Here is a 27,995-nt window from a genome sequence, read left to right as displayed (position 1 = left end):
GTGTACATGCTTCAACTTCGTTCTGTCTTTCTCTGGTTATCGCCAGAGAACCAGTCCGAGGGCAAGTTTCTCTCTACATGCACCAGCCACCAGGCGCTACTTCTCGCTCACACGCACCCGACAACACACTCGTACACGAGCACACATAGGACACAAACACGTTCGTTTCTCTTACTTTTCTCACCTTTTTACGATCAACTTGGCGTCTTGTTAGTTGTTAGCTTATAGGCGTGTATTCGCGGTAGTAACTAACTCTACTCCTTTCTCGCTGGATTTCTTTTATTTTTAATCTTTCTTTTTAACTGTCTTGCTTTAAATATTCTCTTTACGTATTACTATGCATATCAACACAATTTTCCCTAGTATCATACAGTTGTGAGTAACGGCAACCCTCTCGGTATTAACGAACGTGTAAATACCGGTGTACAATTTAGCGAACAGTGCCGTCGATGATTAGTCATAAATAATGGACGTTTCCTTTGTTATTTTGCGTAATGTGTCAGTGTCTGTGTTTATTTATTTATTTATTTATTTATTTATTTATGTTTGTTTGTTTGTTACAAATAAGATGCTAGTTCGGTATCAGGGAATGGTAATAGTTTTCCGAAACTTATTCAACGGTTACATGCGTCGAACGGAATTGGTCAACGATCATCAACTATAGTCGGCGTGCGAGTAAAGTGTTCATCAGTTGGTCGCTGTTGACGATACTTGGCACTCGGATTTAAATAAACACTGTTTACCGTCGACTTGTAATCTCGAGGAGCGCACTCAGCCATCGGCGATTCGAATTAATACGGCAAAGCTTGGATACAAGATTATAGCGAACCGTTTATCGTAAAATGCAGCCATCACCGACTATAGTTAACAGATTGTAATCGACACAGGTAAGGATCCGGGTAAGTGACTATAGTCGGTTTATAATTGTCGCGCAAACTCAAGCGAACGGTTATAGGTGGGCTAGGTAAATAAAACGACTATAATAAAGGCATCGACGTCGGACAGCCGACTATAGTCGATGCGGGAATTTGCAAGAGCAAACTATAGTCTGCTAGAGACGGATTGTCAACTAGAGTTAACTAGACGCTCGGCACCGACGCGACAGCTCACGACTATACTCTTCTGGCAGACTCGAGTAAACGACCGACTATAGTCCATGGTCATACCGAAAGGGGCAAGCACTTACTCGCTTACTCGACAAACGATCTCGTATTTTCATCCGGTGGTTGCAGCACTAGCATTTTTCTCTGCACCGCAACTGGTTAAATAGGGTTTTTCTTCTATTCGCCTGCCTGCTTCTCCACATTCTTCTGCTCTTCCTTTTCATCATTCCGTACGTCCTCTTCTCTTTTCTTCCCCACCGCCGTTTCCTCCTTCATGGCTGTGCTTAGCACACTGCCCCCTCTTTCGCATTCTTTTACAGTGTTTTCTCTCGCGTCTGAACCAAGAAAAGGAAATCTCTAATAGAGAGCGATACATTCGGGGAAGTGGATCGTGTAGAATGATATCAGGTGCTATATTCTTCCGGAATTCCGACGGAATTTCATTCTAACGTGGTGAATACTACGAGGCATACCAGCATACGACTCATCGATCGTCTTAAATCTTATCGTTAGACGTTACACGATCTTATTCGTCGTTCAATCAACGATCTTATTGGTCTCTTTACAATCAGATGCGAATTTTCTGGAGAGAATATATTGGCGATTTACTTTATACCGACGAGACATATGGTATAGCGGGTGCTATGAGATACAACATACAAGGTGTGTCTGTTGGTTGGTTCCTTTCCAATCGAATCCAAGCACGCTAAGCGTTTCAACGATATCTCATTAAAAAATATAACACAACTCATCTTCGATTCTCTCTGATAAACGATACTTCTGAAGAGGATGCCCCGAAAAGCAACTCGTTAACGATCTTGTTCGAAGCGCGTACAATTACAGGATAAATAAATTTCTATGCGAAATTTGTACCGCTCGTACTCCCCCTTCTTCACTGGGTTTCCTTCGCAAAAAGTACTTTGATCTTATTCCCTCAATTATATTTCGGGTCATCGTATCCGATTTTATGTATTAAGAAAATAGTGCGAGTGTCTTAAATATTGGTCGTCAGTGACATTACGTTACCCTCTGTCGTTCCATCGATTTTACTGCTTACCTTATGCGAAGATCAAACACGCATAAACGCGACAAAGTAGTACAGACAGAATCGCTAGTAGTGCAAAAGTAAAAAGCTTATAAAAATTCAAAGCGTCCGTTTCTTGTAGCGCCCGTTTCGAAAATTCCTTTCTATGAACAATAAAACTCGTCTTGGTTGATTTCCCAGACGCAACGCGTCATGTACAATGTATACATATACACTTGACACGTTTTCTTTCTTTCCAGTGGGCTAGTAGGAAAAGTGTACGCGAAACAGCGCAAAAACGGACTACTACCCTCTTCGTTACTTTCTTTCTTTCTTTTTTTTTTAACTTTTTATCATTTTTTTTTTTTTTTTTATAAACAACGTTCAATTTTTGTGTCCAAGTTGAAAATGAATGCGCGTGCTGGTGGAAAACCTCGAGTCCATGACTTTATCGATACGTAGAAACGTGATTTTTCAATTGACTCGTATCAGTGAATAAACATGGACCAACCGTCGAGAGTCCTCTGTTTAAATTGAAATATATTTGATGGAGAATTTTGTTCGTTCAAGGCCATCCCTTTTATCAGGAACTACTATCACTTTTACGGTATTGCTAAGGATCTCGACTACAATGTTTCCGTTACTTTGAAACTTTCACAAATACCAATATTCTATTACTGTTATCTTTCTTTTACATGCTCACTGTTTTAACACAACAAAAGCATAGGGTAGTCACCTAGAGTCACCTTGACCGAATAAAATTATTTGCCGCTACAACGGCTCTCCTTTCTCTATTTCGTCAATAATTGTATAATCGAAGGTACTTGTAAACACCTTTCGGATACGCAGTAATATCGCATTTGTTGGTGAAAATCGTCATTCAAAATTTTGATCATTAATCTGCAACTTTAATTTCCATATAATTCACTACCTATAATAGAAAACAGACTCGATTACAAGAAACGTAGAAAACGTTACAAAATAAGATTATTCGCGTACAAATTATATCGATACAGTACAATTGAACTTGCGTAAATTGTGAATTTGACTTTAATACGAAATTTTATTGCGTCAAATTACAAATCAGTCATTTCGGTAAATTTTATATGCACGTGAACCGAATATATAAGCATCGAATTACCGTAAAAATGGAAGCATACGCCGACGATTAGGTTAACCAATTTAATTGTACTATTTCATTCATGAATTTCGTATCAAGTTAGTCACTCTTATAATTTAAAAACATACATCGTCGCATGAGAAATATCGTAATATATTTCACAACGAAACGAAGTTACAGCTGTGTGTGTTTTGTGTGTGTGTGTGTCTATTGTTTCATCGAATATGTGTAGTTCTACGATACCGAAAACTAAAAATAATACAAATTAATATTATCGTAACAATAAACTACAATTCGAGTCGTTGCTTTCTCAAATGTATAGTCAGACATACATTGCTTGTACTAGTTTCATTATAATCGTTCAACGTGTAGCTTGAATAGAGCAACTTTTTTGTTAGTAGCAAAGAATTAATGGTCCATCTTAGAATTGCCGTAAAACCGGCAGAGAATGCAGTTTTGGGCGAAGAGAAACAGTTACTTGGAACATCACGAGTGGTTCGTAAGTGAGATTCAATTTTGTGTATCATCTGCTCTACTACCAACGTTACTCGTAGAAATATATTACGACCTATAGTCACCTTTGCTTCGAATATTAGCAGACAAACGTAAACCTTACTCACGGCTCGAGTAATAACAAGCCTCCTAATCATGCTTAATAGGTATAGCACGATTAAATACTCTGCAATTTTACGTATATACATATGCACACACACGCATACATATATGCATATATATACATATTAAATTAGTTTATTAATCTTTCTTTACACAATTATTACACTTTATTTACTAGATGCTTCGAAAGAGTGCAACATGATGTAATAAGGTAAAAGAAAAAGAAAGTGGTGGTTTTGCAATGGTAACGGTGATGAATATCAGGCAAACAACGAGTATATAGTGTTGAAAGAATTATTTTTTCCATCTCTAATCAGTTTTCCTTTCCTCTCTTTACAACAGCAGCAATGTTATTCGTTAAACGCTATCATTAAAATTAATCTGCGTATATTTATATATACATATACATATACACGTATATACATATATACATATACGTATACATATATATATATATAATGATATATATATATACATATACATATACATATATATACAGATACATATATACACACACACGCGCACGCAGGCACGCACGCACACACTATTTATTTATATATATAGACTTTCAGTATGTTACACGGGCTCTTCCCCACATGGTTTTTCATTCTATTTTTTGTAGGTGTGTGGTCGAGTAGCGTCCAAGCTTCGGAAGAATAAAAAGAAAATTAAAAATGGAATCAATCCACTGCAACTAGCGTTCGATTTGATCGACGAGCTAGTGGCTGCGTATTTAGTTCCTCGTAGATAAACCTGTAGAATGATTCATCATATTTTTTCTTTGTTACCATACATTACTTTCCTGTTTTTTTTTTAATTTTTTTTTTTTTAAATTAATCTTACGCGTGACTGTTGCACAAATTTGGCCTATTTCGTATGCCGAACTATTTAAAGATTTTTTAAACACGTTAAATATACAAAGTTTAGTGCCAATTGCACAAGTCGCTACTTATTACAGTTTTGGACATCGAGTCGAATAATTACATTAAGACAAGATGAGAAAGATTAAATTAAACTAAATCGTTGAATGTATTATTTATTAATAATAATTAAGATAAATAATCAACAATCTACATTGATGCCGTGTGACTCAAACTTTATATGTATTTTCTTTCTGTCTAATTTTACAGCTAGATTCGGGACCTTTTTCTTTTGTTTTCGAATTTAGAGTTTCTACCGGCCAGAAAATTCGAAGCAAGCACTACGTAATTAAACGAACGTTCGCATTTCTTAACCAACTGCTTCGTAACGCGTAGGTTAAGTTATAATATCGGTTGACAAGGATGAAGATACATCAAGCCAGCTGTTATAGGAACACATAGATAATTTAAATCTACAAATTCACTGTTTTGATCACAAGCTAAAGTATACATTTACGTCCATCAAGCTTCATTATATAAGCCTTGTAAACAACTCATCTGATGTTTCATTGAAGTTGGAAAATAGTTTTATAATAAATAATGTATTTATGCAAAGGCGTGACAATGCCGAAAAAGTTCCATGATCGTTGACTAATTTTGTTTTCTTTTTTTTTCCTTTTTTTCAATGTTAAATCGTAACAACAATTTTCTTGATTACCAGGATTATACCGAATTATATCAAAATTGCATATTCTCTTTGGATATCAGGAGGAAAAGAAATAAATTCACGTAATTTCCCATAGTAATAAAGGACATTACTAAAACTGGTTAGTTGATTAAAACTTAGGTTATATCATCAACATCCGTAAAACTCTAAAGCGAGTATTATATATATATATATTTTCTCTCTCTCTCTCTCTCTCTCTCTCTCTCTCTCTCTCTCTCTCTCCAGTTCCACTCACTCACACTTTCTTTCGCTCCTTCTCTTCCTTTTCATCTATCGTTTTTCCTCTCTCTTCCGTAACGTTCATTCTTTTTTTCAAAAAGGAACTGATTCGATTAAAATTCTTTTATCGGCAGCCTTGCTTCTATTTCTCTTGTGATGCAATGATATGTAGATGCATGGGTGGTTAGTCACACGACACGTCTCGAAAGTCCAGCTGCATAGGTATGTCAACAATACGTGTAATGTACACACTTGTTCGTACATACTTTCCGGTTTACATTTTTCATTTTAAGGTCCACGTTTCCCAGGGAAAAAACCCGTGGTTTTGTACGTCAAGTCAAGCCGCTACATAGAGAAGATAGTCGAAAATTTCAAGCCATTACGACTGATACTTTGGACATGGAGTATGTGTCCGGTGATGCACAGCATGGAAGTTAATTGGATAATTTACTTTGCTTTGCAGAGTACAAGTACAAATCTTGCGTGTTAAATATAGATAACGGTATTTAAAATGTTTCGTTTTCACGCTATAGAACAATTTTAGGATAAATATTGTGTGTCGTTTAAGAAATACACTGGTTCGCTAAGTTGTCTAGAAATTCGTCACGAAGGTTAAAAAATTTGGAAAATATAAGTTTAGGAAAAATATCGTGAGAGACACGTAACAATAGCAATAGTTGTAGAAATAATACAGGATAATAATAAGGGAGGATATTAACGAATCGAATTGTTGAAGCGTGATCGATAGGCACGAATATGCTTGTTTTTTCGCTGTTGTATCATATCTTGGCAATAGAAAATTCCGTTAGTTTGTTCAAATCTTATTGGTTCTCTTACGGTATACTAGTGTACACGGCGTGTCTTGCATCGTGGAATTCATCTTACGACAAACAGAGATTGTGCACGCAAATATCCCCGCACGCGCGCGTGTATGTATACGTATTTCTGTATTTGTATTTGCATTCAGTCGAAATCCTCTGTGTAAGATATTATTTGTTGCGTATCTCTCTGTGTCTTTTCTTCGGTTCTCGATCAATAAAATGTCAACGTAATAGAAAAATTCTTTCTACGCTGGATGTTTCACACCTACAGGTTATTTCGCTCAGGACGAAACACGGACCAGCATAATATAATAGAATCATTATATTATATTATCATTGAATGCACGCACAGTGAAAAACGCAAATTTTCAGTCTTGGCGAGTGAAACAACGTCTTGCGAGTCGAGAATGTAGCTATCATTCTAATCATTCTAATCCTTTCTTCATACATTTTCATCGTCACTCGTCGAGCTGATTTCCAAGTTTTTTATCCTTATCTTTTTTTGTAATAAAATGACGACGCAAGCAACGTTAACGCGCTACTAGACATTGTGGATTACACATTTTTAACTAGAAAACTTTGTTGTTGTTGTTGTTGTTGTTGTTGTTGTTGTTGGTTTTTTCATAGCAATTTACGTTTAAAGAGGTTACGGGCCAGTTTCCTATATATATATACATTGAATTCAAATTGGCAATAAGGTGGCAATGAAGCGTTTGCACGCCATTGAAATCGTGTCCTTTAGCTAACCCATTACAAGGGAATTTTGTTTTCGTTATACGTGTAAGCGAACAAAGCTCAAAGACCACTTCGTATCACCGTTGCATCGAGTTCAATTTACAGTAGGTTAGGGATGGGGTTGGGTTTTGGGGCTGGGGGACATCCTCCTCAGAAGGTTAGATTCTCCTTTTTCATCTCGCCACCGTAAGGCTAACTCTAAAGTGAATTCTCTCTCAGTTGATAACGTTAAAAAATAAAGCAGCTTAAGCCATATTCGATTGGCTGGGATCTGTATTCTGTGTAGTGGAGGGTGTGTTGGTGCTGACGTTATTATCACTAGAGTTACCGCTAGCCCCCGCGGCAGCACTCGTGGCTTCCGATTGACCTCCAGGACTGTCCGAAGATTGCATGTACTTCGGTATTAGAATCGAGTTTAAAGTGGGCTGAATTCGCAGCTCTTGTTCTGTAAAGTCAAATAATGGTGGAAGCTCTCGACCGTTCGGCAATCGTGTGTCCTGTTCTCGCAACTCGTTGAAAAACGAGTGTGCACATGCTTGCAGGGGTGTCATTCGTAACGACGGTGTGTATTCGAGAAGCCGTGCGACGAGATCCATCGCTTCCGGGGGTGTGCGTGCCCTGAAGACCTGAAATCATCGAGTTCGTACTGTTAAGATTCCATCACCCACGTTTTAACCTCTGTGACTAAGAAGAAACTAGCAACTCGCATGGCAACACAGACTGTACGAAGTTCTGTGATAAAGCGATAAAACGATAGCAACACGTTTCGTTTGAATTCGTTGAAGTTTTCGCGTTATAAGTGTATTAGATATTATATTAGGTCGTTGAATAAGTTTTCGTTTTTCTTCATTTTAAATAAACACAATGTATAATATAATCCGAATAAATATTGGCAAGTACGTTAAAAGCGGCGTGTTCGATATAACACTCTATACTTGAACATTTCCACCAGAAAAGGTCCAATGACTAAACATAAACGTATAGTTTATTCGTTAAAGAACTTATTCAAGAACCTTTGTTGTATTAGTAATATGAGATGTTTAATTCTGAAATTATTCCGGTGTAAAGTTTACTGATAAAATCTGGCAATAAACCAGTCATCTGTATCTACTATTCTTTAATAAAAGATATTTACATAAAAAAGAGATTTCTGCAGAAAACCATCTACACGTTCCACATCTGATAACTGTAACAGGAACTGTACCACGAAGATACACTTGAGATACATAAAAACATAAACAATGGAACAATAAACTTAGGAGTATCGGATAATCGCAAACTTCAGGCAACCTTTCGTCACTCTTACACGTTGCAACAATGAATCAACATCGAATTTGCATACTTTTGTTTAGACACTGAAAAATACAGATTTCAATTACCACCAGAACATTAGAGTAAGTGATATATGTAAAGAGGTTGAGTAATAACAACATATTGTTTCGAAAAGAAAGAAGAAAAAAGTAAAAAAAAAAAAAAAAAAAAAAAAAGAATTGGTGGTTAGTAAAATTAGAACGAAGATGATGATAACGTCGGAAAGAAAATGGGTACTACGTGAGTTCGAAAAGGAGCACGTCGAGCGATTTGTATGATGCAAGATCGAACGAAGGTATGTATGTATCTTTTGGTTGGTCATCCTCCGTTCAACGGATCGATTAGCAATGATTGCACATATGTATGTATATCCTATATAATCGTACATGTATATCATTATGCTGAAAAGTTGGTTACATTGGTTAGTACGATGGACTAGAAAGTAAATAGAGGAATATTTGCCAGCCATATGATATGTAATAAACATTGTGTTTCAACAGGGACCACTTACTCTAATCTTTTGGTGCTCCGTGGAACACTTTAGTCCACTCATTCGCTGAAGCATAAACTGTAACCACGAGTACATGTATTGATGAATGTGATTGTAACGCGACAGGTGTAGCAAAACCGTTCAGTTAGAAGAAACGAGACTCGCAGAACCTTACTCATACCCATACCCATAAACGAGTAGTTTGTTTTTTTCTGTCATGCAAAGACGGTTAACGAGTGTACGAGAAGAACAAGTAAACCTACAACTTTCATTCGGAATCTGTTACGGTTGCTCTTAGTCACGAGAATGACGAAAATGTGTACCAGTAATAGCAGTAATAGTTAGACATTGGAAAAATACATAGATCGTTTAGAGAGGCCCTAACATGTAACATATCGTGTGTAGACAGTGGCATTATTTTTATTGTTACAGTTTCATTCGTCTAGGGTTAAGAAAACAAGCGAAATAAGAGGGTACCTTTTGCCAAGGATGCGACTTAATCTGTGGAAATTTGAATTCGGTATAGTTGGGGTTCATCTCACGTATCTGATCTCGCGTCGGTGTCCCGAGAACCTTGATGATCTCGACAAGCTGATCTACACCGCTGTCGCCAGGAAATATCGGTTGACCGAGCAGTAACTCTGCCAATACGCAACCTGCGCTCCACACGTCTGCAGAGAGAACACAATTTCTTCATTATATAACGTAAGTTTGACCGTACCATACGTTTGTAAACGTACCAATTTTTGTAGTGTAGTCGATAGCACCAAAGATCAGTTCGGGCGCACGATAGTAACGACTGCAAATGTAAGACACGTTAGGCTCCCCTTTAACTAGATGCTTGGCCGAACCGAAGTCGCAAAGCTTTAAAACTCCGGTTTCCGGGTCCAATAATAAGTTCTGTGGCTTAATGTCCCTGTGACAAATACCCAGGGAATGTATGTACGCTAGGGAACGGAACAGTTGATACATGTACAGCTGTAAAAATACAAACAAACGATCTAACGGTTAATTTATAATATCTTTAAAATTAGTCCATCAGTTAAACTACAACAAGTACGCATACAAGTAGCATCATCTACTGTATGTATCCGCCCCCCTTACCTTGATGAAACTGATCGGTATCGTTTGCTTGCTTTTGCTATAATGTCGAGCGACTTTGTACACAGTTTCGGGTATGTATTCCAATACTAGATTCAGATAAACCTCGTCCTTCTAAAAGAAAGTTTCAAATCAATTATTACTAAACGAATCGCGTTAATACGCTCGTAAAGTGTGTCGTCTCAAAGGCACTTTGTTCAAAAGCAAATAATCTGTATATCTAGCTTGGCTTGTTCCTCTAGAACATTCAATTAGTCTTATCGATTTCAACTGGCAGTTTATGCGTGGCCTGGCTCTGTACCTTTGATTCGCTACATAACATATTCTACTATTTCAGAAGATTCTCTTCTATAACTAGCGAAGCTGCGTTACCTACTAGATTTAAACTTGTATGTTAATCGCCGCGATCCACTCATTCAGAAAATAAAAGAACACGATTATGTATATCGTTACTCTCGTTCGTTTTCTAATTTCAAAGCAGAACTGCCTAAATTTTCAAACTACTGGGTACGCTTTTAACTTACGTCCACATGAAAAACTGGATTAGTTGCGTTTAAGATGTTCTACAAAATAACACAACAATGCCGCATGCATTAAACTAATACGAATACTCTGAATAAACTTATAGACGACGTAATTCAATATAAAGTGATTTGATTTGATTTTCGTTACTTGAAAGAATGTACATTTTTCCTAAAAATAGAAAGAAAAGAAAACCGAGCAAGTGTTTTGAATAAAATGTTACGAATCGGAGCAAATAATTCCTCGTTTAAAAATAAGTAGGTAAAGGTACGTAGTTGGTTTACTAGATACGTTCGTCGTACGTGGTTCAGTTTTGAAAAATTACTTTCGGTTTCGAAGATGGATGATGATCGGTAGGTGATTGCGTACGTTTCAGTTTCGACCGAACCCCGAGAGTGGGTCTGGGTCTGGTCTGGTCTATCCGTCCAAAATTCTTTTACTTATTTTTCAAAGTGGAATCGCGTTCGCATACTTTGCTTGCGCCACAAATTGCGTTATATTCCGTACAATTGTATCAAATAAACGAGCTTATCGTAAATTAGAATGAACGTATGTAAGTCGATAGAATCGATGTAATCGAGAAATACCGATGAATTGTACGCGTATCAAATTTTGTTCGATTCACGCATTCAAAAGATATAATTAAATAGTTACCTTATCACCGCTAGAGTAGAAGAAATATTTTAGTTTCACGATGTTGCAGTGTTCAAGACGTCGCATGATTTGTAATTCTCGGTTCTATAAATAATACGAAAATGTAATTAGAAGTCTCTACGCCCCTACAAGTTTCAATAGTTTGTTCATGCACGTTTTCTTTCTCGTTGTATTACCTTGAATCGTTTGTCTTGGAGAACCTTCTTGATGGCAACCATCTCTCCTGTATCGCACAGTTTGGCTTGATACACAACGCCGAAGCTGCCATTACCGATTACTTTTGTATCCGTGTAGGCGACTTCTTGGGGGCGATCCGGACCGACACCAGGGGTAGCCAACACGATCGTCACTTTGCTGCCATCCTTGCCTGCATTGTACATCGCACCACCCATAGAAACAATCGAAAACCACAACGCTACAGTACAGCGGATGTAACAAGTTACAATTGGAGGCAGGTTACAAAGTGCTACAACCACTTTCAACGCTAACTGCATTAGTATTATAGTACTATAGCTAGCATAACTGTTTGACAAACAGAAATCAACAAACAAACAAACAGACAAACAAAAAACAACACGTTCGGATTATAACGCATGGCAAGCAATTTTCTACTTTATTGCAACGATTCTTGTCGTTGTCTGACAGACAATCTGACGGACGACGACAGTGTCCCTCGTTGTTCGAGGTTTTTTTTCCTTTCTTTTTTTCTTTTCTTTTCTTCTTCTTCTTTTTTTTTTTTTTGTGCAAAGATAATCTCTCGCCAACTATTCCAAATACTCGTGAGGGACGAAATTGCATTAACAAAGTTACGTTTCTTTTGAAATTGAAACGTATAGTTCGGATAGCTGATTCGTTTAACGACGAATCGAGAACGAACGTACTCGTATGTCATATATGTACGTATGTACCTTGGAGTCAGGCGGTGTGTATCGTGTACCAGTTTGCCCGGACGTGTTCTTAGAGACGCGTGTAATTCTATTGCTAGCCGCTCGAACGCAGTCTACAAGAGGGATAACCTTGATAAAATGCAACGACGGATAATACGAGGGCCGTGTTCACAGACCGGTTTTCTCATTGAATCGTGGCTGAAAATAACCTCGCGCCATATATTTCACGTCTTTAATAATCCGACGTGCGAGCTCTATGCACCATGACCGAAAATGAAAATTCGTTCAAGGTGCGGAGAGCGAGCAAGGTGAATATGTTGGATGATTTACGGTGAGCCACGTGCTTGTCACACGCCACACGCCACACGACACAGGAAACGTGTTGAACCTGTACGATTTTGAACAACGACAATCGGATCACGATTTACCGTCATTCGTTGGATTATCGGAACGAGCGCAACCAACGATGAGATGCCACGTGGACCATGATTTACTTCTCGGCATTTCGAAAACATTTTCCACGGGGTAACCTTTTCTTCGTATATTATATATATCGCTATTTTTTTCCTTTGGCACAGACAATTTTCGCAACAGTACACGTGGACGTGGCGAACAAGCTTCGTCTTTTGTTTCCGATCGATTGCAATCGGGAATGAACGCGACAACTTCCGAATAAGAATAATTTTCTCATGTACTATGTACACGTTTGTGTATAACGTGGTTCTTCGAGGTCGTTAACCTAATTATACAATAGATCGAGAACTTGTCGTTTAGCCATTTCCGAGAGAAATATTTCGAGCGTCGTCGAATCAAAGTAAAGGAAAATGAATGAATTTTCCAAAATTTCTTGCGCTTCGAGATGTTTGGTTTATCGGGAACAAGAAAAATTCTCCACTTTCTCCCACGAGGTTTCATGGAATGAATGTTCCAAGCGTTGGCGAACATACTCTCCTCGTTTCTGGCGGAAAAGAGGTCCTTAGGGAACGCGCAAAGATCGAAAGTGGGTCAAACGACGGCGGCGGCGGCGGCGGCGGCGGCGTCGATCTCTGGCAAATGCGTTGCCGAGGTTTGGATCCGAGCCGGCTAAATCCAGCTTGCGACAAAAAGCACGGCAAACCCTAACCAAGGATCCGGAACGGATCCGACCGCAACGTTCTCGCCGCCGCGTGCCGGTATTTGCCGCGTTGTGCGCGCATCGGAACATCTCGACCTTTTCTCGTGGCCACGTAAATGACAACAACAGAGTGAAGGTGACATTTCGCGGATAAGCGCTTTCACGGAAAAGGTATACTCGTCGCTTTCATCTCGTCTCGTCTCGTCTCGTCTCGTCATTAGGTACACAAACGACAAGGTCAAAAAAGAAACAAAGTATTTCAAACGATAAAATGTACAGTGTTTATAAAACACTGTTTATAGTTAACAGAGTTGTTATTTCTCTTCGTGTTTATTTTCATCAAACTACAATTTAAACTAGAACCGTTGACGCATGGAAAAAATAAACCCAAGTGGGACGAGGCACATAAGAAAAATAAATATGAATAACAAGGGATAAATGTCAGCGGGTCGTCTATTACTTCTCGTTGAATAGTTCTGTTCTTTGTCGCACGAGTCACGTGGGTCGAATCTTTTCCCAATGGTTAAATGGCAAAACGGTCCGAAGAAATCGCTAAAAATACAATACTAAATACTCGATACTAAAAGAATCGACGACGACTAGACGATTATTATTTTCGGCTCGTCGGCTCGCCGAGTTCCATAAAAGATAAAACCCTTTACAGTTGTAATTTTTAGTTGTCGGGCACGAGACTTACGTTTTTTGTTTCCCAGACGTCGCAACAACTTGCAAAATCTTTTGTACGCGGTGTTGGCCTCTTTGCTCCTCAATTCCATCGCGCTCTTCGCTATTTCGTGCTTCTGCTGTCCAGATGGACAAAATTTCGGATAACGCCAATGTTGGCGTGGCTCCGACCAGTTTAGGGCAGTAACAGGTGCCATCACGGCTAATAAACTTTTCTCGCGATCATCAAACGTTTCGCTCCATCGTCTAACGATAACGTACGGTTCTTGGACGACTCAACGCGATACCGATACCGTACATGTACATGTGCGCGTACGCGGATAAATTTTGTCGGCGAGCTCTTTTCTCGCGCGAAAAGGTAACATCTTTCGAAACGTATTTACGAATGTTTGGAATCTGATATTTGGAACATCATTAATCGTGTATCGACCTCGTGTCGATACCATGTCGAGAAACATGGTACGGATGATAGCCGCGTCGATTACGACTGGTGGATTAAAAGGATTCGCGTCGTGGATAGCTACGGCATTCCAGCTAATTGTAAACACAGAAAAAGTCCACGTTCATTGGAACGCTTTGCCCGCGATAACTGTACACGCTACATGTACATTGTACACAAATCCGTCTATACGACCGATTACGCGTACGAATAACACTGGTTTGATTCGAGTGGTATCATTGCACAGCTTTTGCGTTCTTCTGAAAACACACGCAAAATAAAACCACTCGCGATCGTCGAGTAACGTGTAAAAATAAAATTTACACTTTTGGAGAAAACACTTGGAAATCCAAATTTGGCTTAGCTCTAGAATGACAACAATCACTGGATCACTGCTACGTACGCACTCCCCAACTATATCGTCCAGTGAGATACAAGTTTTATCTTAAGCTAAAGGTAAAGAGTTAAAGCCACCGTAATCGGTCGAAAGGATAGCTCGTTTCTCCATACGACTACTTGATCGAAGACGTTCTTATTCCGCGGCGTCTCGGCACGCGACTAAACCAAACACGACGCGACGCGACGCCAATCGCCATTACCCGTCGAAGAATCAGCTACCGCGTGGGGGAATCGACCAAGGGAAGAGGAAGCCAAGTAGGTATACATTTTCTTACTGTTTCGGTCATCCGGTTCGGCTCGATTTCGATCATTGTTTACTTTCGACGTACTCGTCCAACTCTTTTCAAATTTTTTATAAACTTCAAGATTCTAGTTCATTTTACAATTCATATTTATAATAGGTAATATCAACATCCTAATAGTACACACAGATACCTATTTCGCACGACATACGAGACAATCGCTTAGATGCCCATACGAGAATTAACGAACGATTACGTATCCAATATTCCGCTAAACGCACAAGTCGGTAATATTTCATTCGAATGCGGCGACAAACTCTTTACGATACCACATGACACGAGAGGATTATTCGCAACGAAATCTATTTATAAGTAGACCGAGTTGTCGATGACACACATTACGTTGGATGATTAATAGAAGTAGAACGTGTCAGTTTTGCAAAGTAGAATTTTCTATTCGAAAAGAGTATCAGCGATATAGCAACAACGTAAAGTTCCGTGGTTCGATAGCGATACGGAACGATTTCGATGCCGATAATAAACACTATTAATAGAACGATCGACGAATGAAAATCTTAAACGAGGTAAAACATTGGTAAAAAGTTAGTCGAACGATAAGATCCAAAATATCGATAGCTTTACGACCTCGGACCGAGCAACGTGAATTACACATATTTCGAACAACAGTAGAAAACGTGTTTGTTTGAAACGCTGTTGGAACGAGTTGAATCGGATGCACGATCGGTTGTTTGATATCGTGAATTTTCGCGTCGCACGAATCGTGTCAGATGTCGCGTCTCGATCCTCAACTGTGTTCGCGGCATCGAAACAGCGAACCAGCGACCAGTATCGATATCGTCTCCGTGTTTGAACGCCGGTTCAGAGCACTAGCTATATTTAACCGCAATAAGCAGATAACAATGTCTCGCCATGGCACATGGACTACACGTGAGACGTGTTGAAACCGTTGCAAGTACCGTGACACGTCTTTGAAAAGAACGCGGTAACGCGGTTCTTTCACCGGTGAATCCGCTGCTGGAGAACGTTTGCGGTTAGAAAGAGGAAAAGAAAAGAAAAGAAAAGACAGAAATCCGAAAAATAAAAACAGTGAAAGGAAATATCGCTGTTCCATCGAAATTTTAGTTGTTCTGATTCTCTGGTCGCGAAATATCTACACACATGTGTTTTCCCACAGCGAAGAATGCTAAACACGCTTAGCACCGTTCACGCGTATGCCATGGAACAACTCGCGATCGAGTTATGACCAGGCCGCGCAGCTGATCGACCATATAAATAGATCGACCGCACATTGAACGGTTATTCTCGTTCTACCGATATACTTGGCCTGGGAGGATGCAGAAAACGATATGACGCAAAACCGCTCAACGATCAAACGTTTATCTGCCGCCACTTTTTCCACCAGTATTTTAAACGCGCACAATTGCTCGATGCACAAAGGTTTTCGTGAAATGTGCTTCGACCTATCGAATACTACCGTAGCCGGGATTTGCTTACCATTCGATACGGTTTTACCGATGGAGCTTTTGCAATCGACAAGTTTCGAGTAACGAACCAACAGCCAGACAAATTGTAGCACGCAGAACGAAATTTTAGGGCATAGACGAGTTCGTTCACACTAATCTAGATTCGTCATCGGGTGCAAGTTGGTACGCCTTTGGCTGGTTTCCAGGGCTCTTCGGAGAAACAAGAGGGACCTCGTAGATAACCGGTTTAAAGGGTATCGCTGGTAATTAACCAATAATGCTTGAATTAAGGTATAAACGAATGGTCGAGTTAAAAGATATCGCGCGACAATTTCGCGAGATAAATCTCTAGGTTGGACTTTCTTTTTTTTTTTTTTTTCAAGATTCCACGCAGACAAATATTTCATCTTTAAAGTTTTAAACGCACGCGATATCGAGATTCGCGTGTGTTTCGTTTAATGGAAATCTATTGGGTATTTTTAATCGATATACGCAACGATCATGCATCCTCGGTTACGAACGACATTAAAATTCGTGAATGTTTTCGATCGTGTTAAACGGAAGTTGGCGTCAACGGAAGTTGCCTGACGCAAGATGCACCGTCGGCGAGCTGACTATCGACTACGTGACTTTCGTAACGCGTTTTTCTCTTTGAACAACTCGATATGGACAACAACTGGACGTGGAAAGTGGTTGTCGACGAACTTGGCCATCTACATATACATGTACGTACCACCGTGGAATGGCTCGTTACGCAACCGATCAAACGGATCCTTTCGTTTTTAATCGCGAACGTTGTTCGTTTCTATCGTAATTTCAATGTTACCGTACGTATGTACGGCGTACGCGTATCAAAGGTACACACTGCTATGTAAAATATCAATTTCGAAATTTCTTCGAAGCGCGAACCCCTGCCTCCCGTCATGTGTCAGTCGGCAAATACTCGTATAAATGTTTCGAGTACCATTGAAACGCTAGTTCAATTATCTATCAAAACTAGTGACGTCACTGAATTTAAACGCTTTTGATCTGGGTCCAATGGCGCATATTGCGTCGCAAGGAATAGCATTTTCTCCAGTTTGCTAGTTTGCTATTTACCTGTTCGAGCAAGTTGTAGGACTTGCTGCAGTTTGCAGCGAGATATTGGAAGAACGAACACGAATTGAAATAACTATAATAAAAAGAAGTCGATAAGTACCAGTTCTCGGTAATACATAAGGACTTTTCGACGTATCGTAATTTATCGATGAAACAGAAAAGTGCAACGAGGATATATTATAATACATTATTCGTTCATTTTTCTCGTATAACAAATGATAAAACGGTACCGTGGTGTTGTGCTAATTTTCATAACAGTTTTATCGACATAAGCAAGCGCCCGCGCCGCATCGCGCATGACACAATTTACTTTTCTACGTTGATACGTTTCACTCTAAGATAAACCGTAATTTGTCGTTTTGTTATCGCATTTAATTTCACACGTTGAAAACGCGGACTTTTTCTATCCATTTTTTTCATAATTACATTAATCCTTCGACGATACATTACCTCTTCTCGGTTCGTTAATCGTCATTCCATCGACAAAAAAAAAAAAAAAAAAAAAAAGAGAAAATAGAAAACAAAATTCTATATTTGACTGTAAATAAAAAATTAATTGGTTGATGAATTATTGATAACAAAATTCTCGTCTACTTTACCGACAAAAAATTGTATCGATCGGAGAACAAAAGAGAACGCCAGAACTTGGGTTCGAGTAATCAGCAGCAGAGATCGCTATCGTACAATGCGGAGATCTCTCGCCGGACATGAGTACGTTAATTGCGATAACGCGGTATCACGTTATCGCGCATACAACGAAAACCAACGAAAGCCGTTCGACACGACACGACACGACGCGAGAAGAAACCAAGCGAATTTCTTTCGTACAAGTGTGTCGAGAACGTTGCGATAGCTCGTAACTCGTAACCAACTGCAGCCGAGCATTTCAAATAGAGGCCCAGTCCGGACACGTGAGGGCACGCGTGTGCACGTGACAATGCTACGGTTATGCCTCTGTACACTGTACCGGTCCCCGGTGCTCCGTTGCTTGATTGTGTGTCAACACTCGGTTCGACAGTTGTCGTCGACTATGCGACAGACACCACCACACCAAGTATCTTTCGAGCTTCCGGTAATCCCGGGAATCCTTATATGCGGTGTCCTGACATAACCCACGGCCCTGGGCTGAAACTCACCTTTCCTAGAATAAAAAGGGACGCGGTCGAAAGTAACGACAGGCAAGCCGGAAAAAAACGAATGCGTCCAAGCTGGTTCGTATCGTAGATAGCTCGATGCGATCGGATTCTAGGATTCCTATCGACTATTACGTTTCATTATTTCTTGAAAAATGTTGTTCAACTTTGCCAATACTTGACAAAAATAACGAAATTTAAACATAACGTTAATCTGTCCTCGCAAAAAATACACTTGACTTTGAAACGAATAAACGTTTCTGGAAATTATATCCGAGATAACGACGAGTCGGTGGAGGAGTTCCATTGATCCATTGACGGACTACGATCGAGTTTTTATCGACTGGGATAGATAAGAACGAGGTCGCGGACGCGAGATTAACTCGAAATTGTCGCTGGTAATTGATCACAGCCGGGATAATGGTATTGCTGGAAAGCGGTGCGGAGATTCATCGAGTTCGCAATAGTTGACGTTGCATCAATGGAGAAAGGTGAACGCGTATTCCATCAAAGACAACCTGGTGCAGCGTCGCGTCAAACAGCAAAATTTCCAAACAGCTGATTCCTCGTCAACGATGACAGTTGAATGAAACGTGGACCAGATATGTTTAGAGAGTAACTACTCTTAGATTTTCTCGCGAAACCCGGCAAACATGATTTCCGCGACAGAAGAAGAGTAACCGCGTCTCGAGTAACCAAGTGCAGAAACCGTGGAGATGCTGTTGCGATACTTGGAATGCTTCAATCTATTTTTCGACGCACTGTTTAGAATCGTCGACGACACGTGCTCGACATCTGGATTGTGGACCGTGATATCGGTGACACGCTTTAAATAAGAGCCACCTAAAACACGCACCGGCTGCTTGCCGGTGGATCTCCTATAGAATAGGAGATCCGACTCCATTAGCTAACCGTAATTTGAGAAAATAGCGTGTGTCGATAACTGTGAATGGTATCGGTTGATTCGGAGAGAACAAAGTGAACGAAAAGAAATTCATCTGTCATTTACGGCCGCGGACAGGGACGCATGTTCTGCTTTACTAACCGAGAACTAGTTATTTCGAAGACGAGGGCGCCATCGGTCTCGCCACCGCCACCTAACGGAGGAAAGGGATGCCGCTTACGGCGGTCAATGGTGTTAACTGTTAACAAATCGATGCGGACGTTAACTTGTATTTCGAATGCTTCTAAATCACCATTCACTATTCTCTACATATACGTTCGTACTATACTCGTCAACTATTACCATTCCGATATCAGTCTAATTTGCTCCGGTGTAATTGAATTTGTCGACAAAATACAATATTCTTCTCGAATCTAAAGTAAAACGCTCATCGTACGATAAAACTTTCAACGACAGCAAAATAAGTCACGGATAAGAATGAACATCGTGTCTCTATTATCGATAATGGTGGCTCTTCTAGGCAAATACGAGTACAAGTTAACAAACACAGTCTCGCACAGAAGCATCCTGCAGTTAATATCTCCAAGCGATACTAACGAAAAGTAAACAGTCGCGCGGCGTGTGCCGAGTAAATAATGGATTTTCATTTGAAATGAAAAGCGGCGTTCAAGTTGGCATCGGTGTTGTGCTCGATGTGTGCCGACAAGTTCCACTTAAAAGACACGTTAAAAGACCGCAACCGTGCATATCGAGGCTGAACAAAACGAGTTTCGAAAAAGATAAAAACCGTTCAAAGTTTGCCATTCCCTTTCTGCAAGGCTGGCTAATTCACGTCATCGGCATCGATCCAACTGCACGAAAACCTTTCTTCCATCGGCAGCAAGAAACATGGCACATCGTCAAAGAATAATTACAGAATTGGAGGAGCAGTGTCACGCTCGCGAATGTCCCTTCATCTTGACGATCCTTTATCATTTTTTAGCATCCGTTGTCCTCGTCTACCTTTGCTTTGCTCGATAGCGTTTCCGGAGTCACATAAACAAATTATATACGACGACGACGAGCATTTTCGCTAAACAGCTTTTCACGAAATGCCACCAGTGCGGTGGTATTGGTCAGGTTTGCGAAAAACTCACCGATAAACAATCCGAGCGGAAAGGTAAAGTGGAACGTAGAGTCAACGAGCTCGTCTCTCGTCGGCACTCTTAACGCAACATCACTGCTGACCTTGCGACCAGAAAAACAATTCGTGATCTCTGCCGATCTTGGCCTGCCACCAGATTCGCGATATTAATTTCCGAAAATACGCGGATAAACCGCGTTCATTATCCATCGCATAGTTGTAGCAATATTCTCCGGCTTAATGGGCGCAACAAAAAAATACATACTTGCGTCAAGGTTCGAACAAACTTTCGAAAAATGTATCGTATTCGCATAAATACGGAAGGGAGAGAAATGAAGGAATCAATCGATGTCGCATCGAATTAAAATCACGATAATGAAATTATCTACGAATCGATATACTGCACACTTTCCGGAAACGTTTAAATATTTTTGACAAAAATCCTATCAACGGTAACGCAAACATTGCTCATAGCTTGCTTCTTCGAAATGGTGCAAGCAATCATTCGTGAAACGCTCCCGAAACAAAGCAAACGCCTCGGGTGAATTAGAAAGTTTCAAAGCCGATCGAGCAACAAATTTGTTTCGCGTGTCAATTTCCTGTTATTTAAATTTGTACGTAAAATGTGAAGGGATTACCATGGTGGTCGCGAACGATTAGTTTGCGTTTTAAAAGCTATTATCGTGACTAATTAGTTTTAAATAGCTGGGATTTCACACAATCGGCTGAACAAGGTACAGATTCGAGCGTTTGTTCGATAACCTCGTCCCTTTTCGAAATCGTTTCATATTTTTCGTTCGAATGCCGTTCATCGGTTATTTATTAGACAAGTATAAATATTAATAATCGGTAGAAACGACCATGTCTGTTTTGGATTTTGGAGCAGAGAAAGTATGACAACCTTGGCCAATTCAAATAAATGACAAAAAATGAACGTAGCGATGGCGATGGGGATAACGAAGATATAGCTAATTTTGAAATTGATAACAAGTGGGCTCGAATAACTCCCGTCTCCGTTTCGAATGAATTTCATTCAGAGTCGGAACCAACTGACCGCGCATCGTAAGGATGGGATTAATCGATCCTTATCCTTGGCAGTCAAAGAGGAACAGTACCAGCATTGTCTCCGTTCTGCCTGGCAACCGCGAGATATCGATACGTAATTACTGTATCGAGCATCAGACGCGATTATTTATAAATCTGATCGGTCGCCGTTATTCTCGTCTAACAACGGTTACCATTTTCCGACCGACTAATTGTTCTTTAACGAGGACGAAAATTCGAACGGGCAGGAATCCCGAATCCCGTCCGACGACGATCGTCGTGTCGTTTCGGTTCGATCACTTTCGATCCGATTTAAATTCTCGCAAACGTTGAATAGCACGAAACACGCGACATGCGGACTCTTGACAACAGAGTAAACATCGGAATTGGTTGTCTCGCGAACGGTGTTAGGCAGCGCGGCGGGCTGGCTAACAGTCAAATCGTGAAATTTCCGTACCGCCAACGGTTTAATACTCGTACACGTACATCATGGGGTCATATTAACCCAGATCGCGACACGTGACCAAGTAATGCGATCGACCTTTTTGCAACGTAAATCGACACGCAGCTTTAGAGGAGCGTGTCGCTGCCGCGCGCCCCGCCGTAAAGGACAGAGGACGAGTCACTCGCTCGGTTTTTTGAAAAGATGTTGAATAATATACTGGGTGGACCGCGGAACTAGGTCGGGCTTTGTCGTCATAACGGCCCCAAATTGGAAGAAATATTAAAAGAAGGGAAAACTGTTGCGCAAAAATTCTCAGCTCTGACTGATTAAATTTTCTTCCGTATCGGAAATAAATACATTTTCATGCATTTCTGGAATGCATCAACGTAAACATCGATCTGTGTATTTGGACGAAAAACTAACTCTACCATAGTTTCAACGATTCTGTTCGACGACGGAAAGATTATTGAAAAAATTCGTACGATTGGACGAAACTGCAGACCCGTTGGCTCGAAACGATCGCATAACGCATTCATGGATGGCACGGTACGGTACACTCGCTTAGAAAACTGGGTCAATATCCTAACGTCACCGTTGACACGTGTCGTTCGCACGAGCTCGTCGAATAAAAGCGAAATAAAATGAAAATTTCCAGCGTAAGCTGACACTTGGATCTGTCATTCGCGTTCTCGCTACGGGCTTTCATCAAAATTTTAAATTAGCCACGATCCATCCACTGTCGTCGAGATGCCTCTTCCGCTCCGCGATGACATTGCCTGCACGCGCGAAAATTGTGTCATCGACGGCGCGTTAATCGAACACTATCTTTAGAAAAACTGCGCATGCGATTTCGATCATTCATTTTCGATCCTCGGTGCTTTCTGCGTGTAAGAAGCCAGAGCATATCGAAGAGAGTTAGAGTTAGACTTTTGTAACGAGTTAATTTAGCGTCAACGCAAACACGCTGTGTGCAAAATAATTACGGGTCGATTGCCACTCGAATGAATTTTCTTTTCTAACGTATACGAGATGTAAACGATATTTCTCCCTTGAAAATGGGATCGAAAAAGTAGTTGTCGGTGGATTTTTCGCGTTAGCTAATCTAACAAGTTCCGCGATCAGTGGTTCGCGGCGTAAAAGTATAATATTATCGAAAGCATACGATATTATTAATCTGCAACGCCAGATTATAAAAGTTATACAAGAAACGATAATAATCGTTCCCAATATACCAATCATTTATGCGATAATGTAAATTGATTAGATAACAAAATACCATACTGGCGACGAAAGAAAATCAAAGTTAATCCTTTGGTAATTCGTTGAGTTTTAATCGTACGATACTGTTCGCGAAAGTAATCAAGTTTAACGCTGGTAGAAACATTACGTGCCATCTAAACAATAATTATGCTTGCGATTGGTTTCGATGCAGACGTTGCGCGCGTTGCACGAGAACCGAACGCCCGCCAAATATGCGATGCGCGTAAGACATCTCTTGTGCGTTCGGTATCGATATCAACATCAACCACGGCGATTGACACGGACTCGAACGAAGGTTCTTTATTTCGAGCATCCCTGTACACATGTGTTCGATAGTTGCGTTAAAAATTACCATTGTCGACTGTTGCTGTATCGGGTGCGACGACATTAAACAAATAAGCGTACATATTAATCGCCCGGTAATTTATATAAATTATAGCCCTGTTAGAAACGTTTATACGTATACGTTATTACATATTTTACCGTGTCTTTGGTTCGCGTACGTAAACACCATTTACACAATGCTTCACGAATAACGTGGGTTTTTATCAGAGATTACTAACAACTCTGACAAAACATCATATTTCATTCTAAAGGAAGTGTCAAAAATTTTAATGAACGACAAGAAACATCATTTTCATTTGGTTCGTAAACGATATTACGATTCCACATCTCGTGCAACTTTCTCTGTATATTTACATTAAAATATCGAAAAATAAGATAGATATTAAAACTAACCAAAGGTATATTTCGTTTCGAAGAGAAACGAATGTTATCGTCTCAAGTATAGTATACGTAGGAATTTTAGTAAAAATAGCTAAGCAAAAATTGACAAACATACAAATTCTGCGATATCGTATACAAGATTGAGAGAATTCGATAGACAAGTTTTTCATGTCAAACAATTATATGCTGTTCCTAATAGTAGTTGTTCATATTCAAACCAAGCACCCGTCTAACAAAGAACGGAAAGATATAAGAATCTTAAGGAAAAACTTTTATTTTTACACTATTCTTTCCATTTACTTTTGCCGATGCGTAGGCAAAGACTTTGGCCAGAGTTGACGCCGTACCAACAAGTTGTACCGTTATTAAGTTATATAGAAATATGTATTGAAATGTATAAACATGCGATCAACACAGACAACGTAACATGCCAAAACTGAACTAAGGTTAGGAGTGTCGAGCAAACCTCACTCTTTACTTTGTATATCTGTACGTGCCAAGTTACTCATGCAATATCGAAACATACTCTGTACAAACTTGTAACATTGAAACGTTTAAAATCGGATCTCTCTGTGTAGCGGTATCGGCGGAATACAATGTTTACCATAAAATCTTCACTGTCATATCGTTACACTCGACATGAAAAATTGAACACGTGAGGATTTCCATGAACAGCACGGCACGGCATTTTCACAACCGTCCGGTGCAACGTCGAATCGGAGAAACTCGAAGACGCGAGTACACCTACGATACCCGTACCGCGTAAACATCGAATTCGGCGGAACCCGCTAAAATAGAGAATCGCGAAGAGTACCCTAAACAGGAGCACCGAGTAAAAAGAATCCCCCCTACCCTCTTCCTCGGGCACCCGTTCCATCGCGTTTCCAAGAGTAACCCAGGCACTCGCACGCAGACGCACAGTTCTGCATTCGGAGACGGACAGGCGGGACAGGTTACGAGCGAGCTAGCGAGGCGGTAAGAGAAAGATCGCGGCAATCGCGGGGTGGTGGCGGTGACGGTGGCGGTGGTGGTGGCGCCGGCGGCGGTCAAAGAGGAAGGGGAATTGACGGAGAACGAAAAGACGCGGAGAGGGGTAAGAGAGGTAAGGGGATAACGGTGGAGGGGATAAAGCCAAGAGACCGAGTAAAAGCTATGCTAGAGGTTAAGGCACGTCCTACGGTACTCACTGCTGATCTTCATGCCACCCAGTGGCGTTGGATTCGCGGGCAGCTTGTTGCCTTCGGCGAAGGAGGTGGTCCTCGGTCGGCCGCTCATCCTGAAATCTTCTTGACCGGCTCCTCCACCTCGACCTCCACCTCCACCAGACACCGAGGTCTGGAGTATGCCGCTTCTGTTTCCGCTGGCCGCCGCCTCGGCTGGCCGTGCCACTTCTTCCTCCTCCTCTTCGCGATCGGCTCACGCGAAGATAGCCAGCAACGCGTCGTTGTTGTCGTCTTCGTCGTCGTCGTTACCACCTCGGACAATGGCAGGACGAACGATAATCACTTCGCACGCACGCATACGCGTCTGCACGGTGTCGGGTCTTCTATATTACGCCACGACTGTGCTCGATCGACGGATAAACGGAGAGAAAGAGAGTGAGACGAAACAACACCGGAGAAAGAGGTTGTCGGAGCGAGAGAGTAAGGAAAAAGAGTGGAAGGGCGGGATGGAGTAGAAGGGATAGAAGGGAGGAAAGAATACAACGAACGAGTAAAGCGCGCGCAAGATCGAGAAAGAGGACAGTACGGAAAACTGTGAACAAGGTTGATGGTTAGAGTGTAGAGTTGGTAAAGCAAAGTGCAAAGAAAAAGGAGGGAAAGCGGTAGACGTCCGAATTTTCTTTGCACTCCAAACACTTGCTTCGATTACGATCGGTCCCGCTGGCGATGGTAGCGACTCTCGCGATCAACGTTGGTCGTGACGGAACGCCGCGCACCGGGTTATGTACACTCCGTTTTCACCAAGCACCTTCACGCGACAGGCTTGCCGTCCGATCCGATCCGATCCGATTCGATTCGATTCGATTCGATTCGCACGATGTTCGTATTTTTTTCTTGTTTTACCGATGTCCACCGGCGGCTACGATACCGCGCCGGTGGCCTCCGACTACGCGGATCGACACAATTTACAATAATTTTTCGTATCGGTCGCAGCTGTCAGAGAATATCACAAGCCGAGAAACATGGAGAAACGCGGTTCTACTATACCTAATAACCTGAGTAGGGCGCGGAGTGTTGCGGAGAGCTATGCCGCGAGGGGAGGCGGGGGTCGACGTTTTCGGAATGGTTCGTACGCGCTCGCCAGTGGAGGCACACCGCCGCACTTGGTGGTAGCCTTCCTATATAGTGCAACTCCGCGACGATCCGGCCGACGGGTCAGATTTCTCTGTAGTTGTCGACCTATGTACCTCACCGTTGCTTCTATGGAAAGGACGACACGGTCAATTTTTATTTCTTTGACAACGCCTTTGACGGTTGTCGTTGTAACACCGTCGTTACTCTTGGCACACCGATCGCTCGCGCTCTCCAGTTTTCTTTCTTCGCTAGTCTTCACTTTTTCAACCTAACGGCGTAGTCGTCCACCTTCCTTATTCACTCTTCTTTTCTTTTCTTCCTTTCTCCTCCCGTTGTTCGTTTTTCTATCTTCTCACTCTTGCGCTCGTACTCGTACTTGCGAAGGGTGCGGGGGAAGCGCTACCGCCTCACCTCCGCCACAGCCGTTCTTTCTCAATCGCGTTATCTCTCTCTTTCTCTCTACACTTTGAATCTCGTCGTTAATCGTCACTCTCTCGCGCTTCACAACTTTTCAAGCTCGACGTTGTCGACTTGCCAGGCTTGTCCACATTTCGCCGCGATAGGCGTTACGCTGCACAGATAGACGAGCTAGGACCGTATCGACGTGGACATTTCCTTGGTCGTTCGTTTTGTCGATGTCGTCGTAGCCGCCGTTGTCTGTGTCGTCGTTGCGCGAGGGCAGGTCGTCGTCGCCGTCGCTGTTCACTTCTAGTTTCGACGATCGCGAAATCACTGCACGAGCCGACGACGCCTTGCGCGTAGCGCCGAAAAAGGGATAAATACGCGTGCTCGATTTTCACCCGACGAAATCAGTTCTCGACGATCAACGACGACTTCTCTTCGTCGTCGAGCACGGGAACACCACACCAGCTACGAATTTTTCGAAGCCTTCTCAGCTCAGACATTGACCCGTTCGGGCGAGATCGGGTCACTCGAGTGTTGGCGGACATTGCCGAAAGTGACGTCAGCAATACCCCGCCCTGCCCCTTGCCGTACTTGTTATCGTACGACACGCGAGATGGAGCCTCGACCGTCTAACACACCACCATCTCGTGACACCGTCCGATAACAAGCAAGTACAAGCGGCAAATTTAAAAGGAAATTTAGAATTAGTTACATTGGAAATTTACTCGTAACAACGATACCTACCAACAAAATATCATTCCGTACATATCAATTTAATGTACATTATTTTCTATATCGTCATTGTATATATGTGTATGGAGTGAAGTTTTTAGTGTCTATAATGTACACGGACCGTCCTGGCGCTATTACAATTTTAATTGATTAACTTGTAGTATGTGTCCTACCTTACACGTTGAGTCTCCCAATCTTACCGCGAATTAACATCTCTATCTCCCATTGCATCGCTCGGTCAACAATTTCTTGACAAACAGCAATCACACGCGTACTA

The 27,995-nt window shown here is 41.2% G+C and overlaps 1 protein-coding gene across 7 annotated transcripts; it reads right to left on the bottom strand.

The window, feature by feature from the left end:
• Positions 1–9: 9 nt before the first annotated feature.
• LOC128885944 (glycogen synthase kinase-3 beta-like) lies at positions 10–27,908 on the bottom strand. 7 transcript variants are annotated; one of them, XM_054140351.1, is made up of 10 exons: positions 27,892–27,908; positions 25,472–27,451; positions 11,479–11,690; positions 11,303–11,386; positions 10,651–10,689; positions 10,130–10,240; positions 9,766–10,003; positions 9,503–9,696; positions 7,553–7,850; positions 10–1,438 (listed from the first exon to the last, which is right to left on the bottom strand). In XM_054140351.1, the coding sequence occupies exons 2-10, from the start codon at positions 25,557–25,559 to the stop codon at positions 1,281–1,283; spliced, it is 1,422 nt and encodes a 473-aa protein (XP_053996326.1). In that variant the 5' UTR covers positions 25,560–27,451; positions 27,892–27,908; the 3' UTR covers positions 10–1,280. The 7 variants fall into 7 exon arrangements, with proteins under 7 accessions (XP_053996326.1, XP_053996327.1, XP_053996329.1 ...); XM_054140352.1 differs by lacking the exon at positions 27,892–27,908 and having other exon boundaries at positions 11,479–11,669; positions 25,472–27,754; XM_054140354.1 differs by lacking the exons at positions 25,472–27,451; positions 27,892–27,908 and adding an exon at positions 25,137–25,210 and having other exon boundaries at positions 11,479–11,669.
• Positions 27,909–27,995: the final 87 nt, after the last annotated feature.

The sequence above is a fragment of the Hylaeus anthracinus genome, unplaced genomic scaffold (genome assembly GCF_026225885.1).
Source record: "Hylaeus anthracinus isolate JK02 unplaced genomic scaffold, UHH_iyHylAnth1.0_haploid 11982, whole genome shotgun sequence".
NCBI lineage: Eukaryota > Metazoa > Arthropoda > Insecta > Hymenoptera > Colletidae > Hylaeus > Hylaeus anthracinus.
Note: the sequence above shows the minus strand (reverse complement) of the source record. Positions and strands in the feature narration are given on the sequence as shown.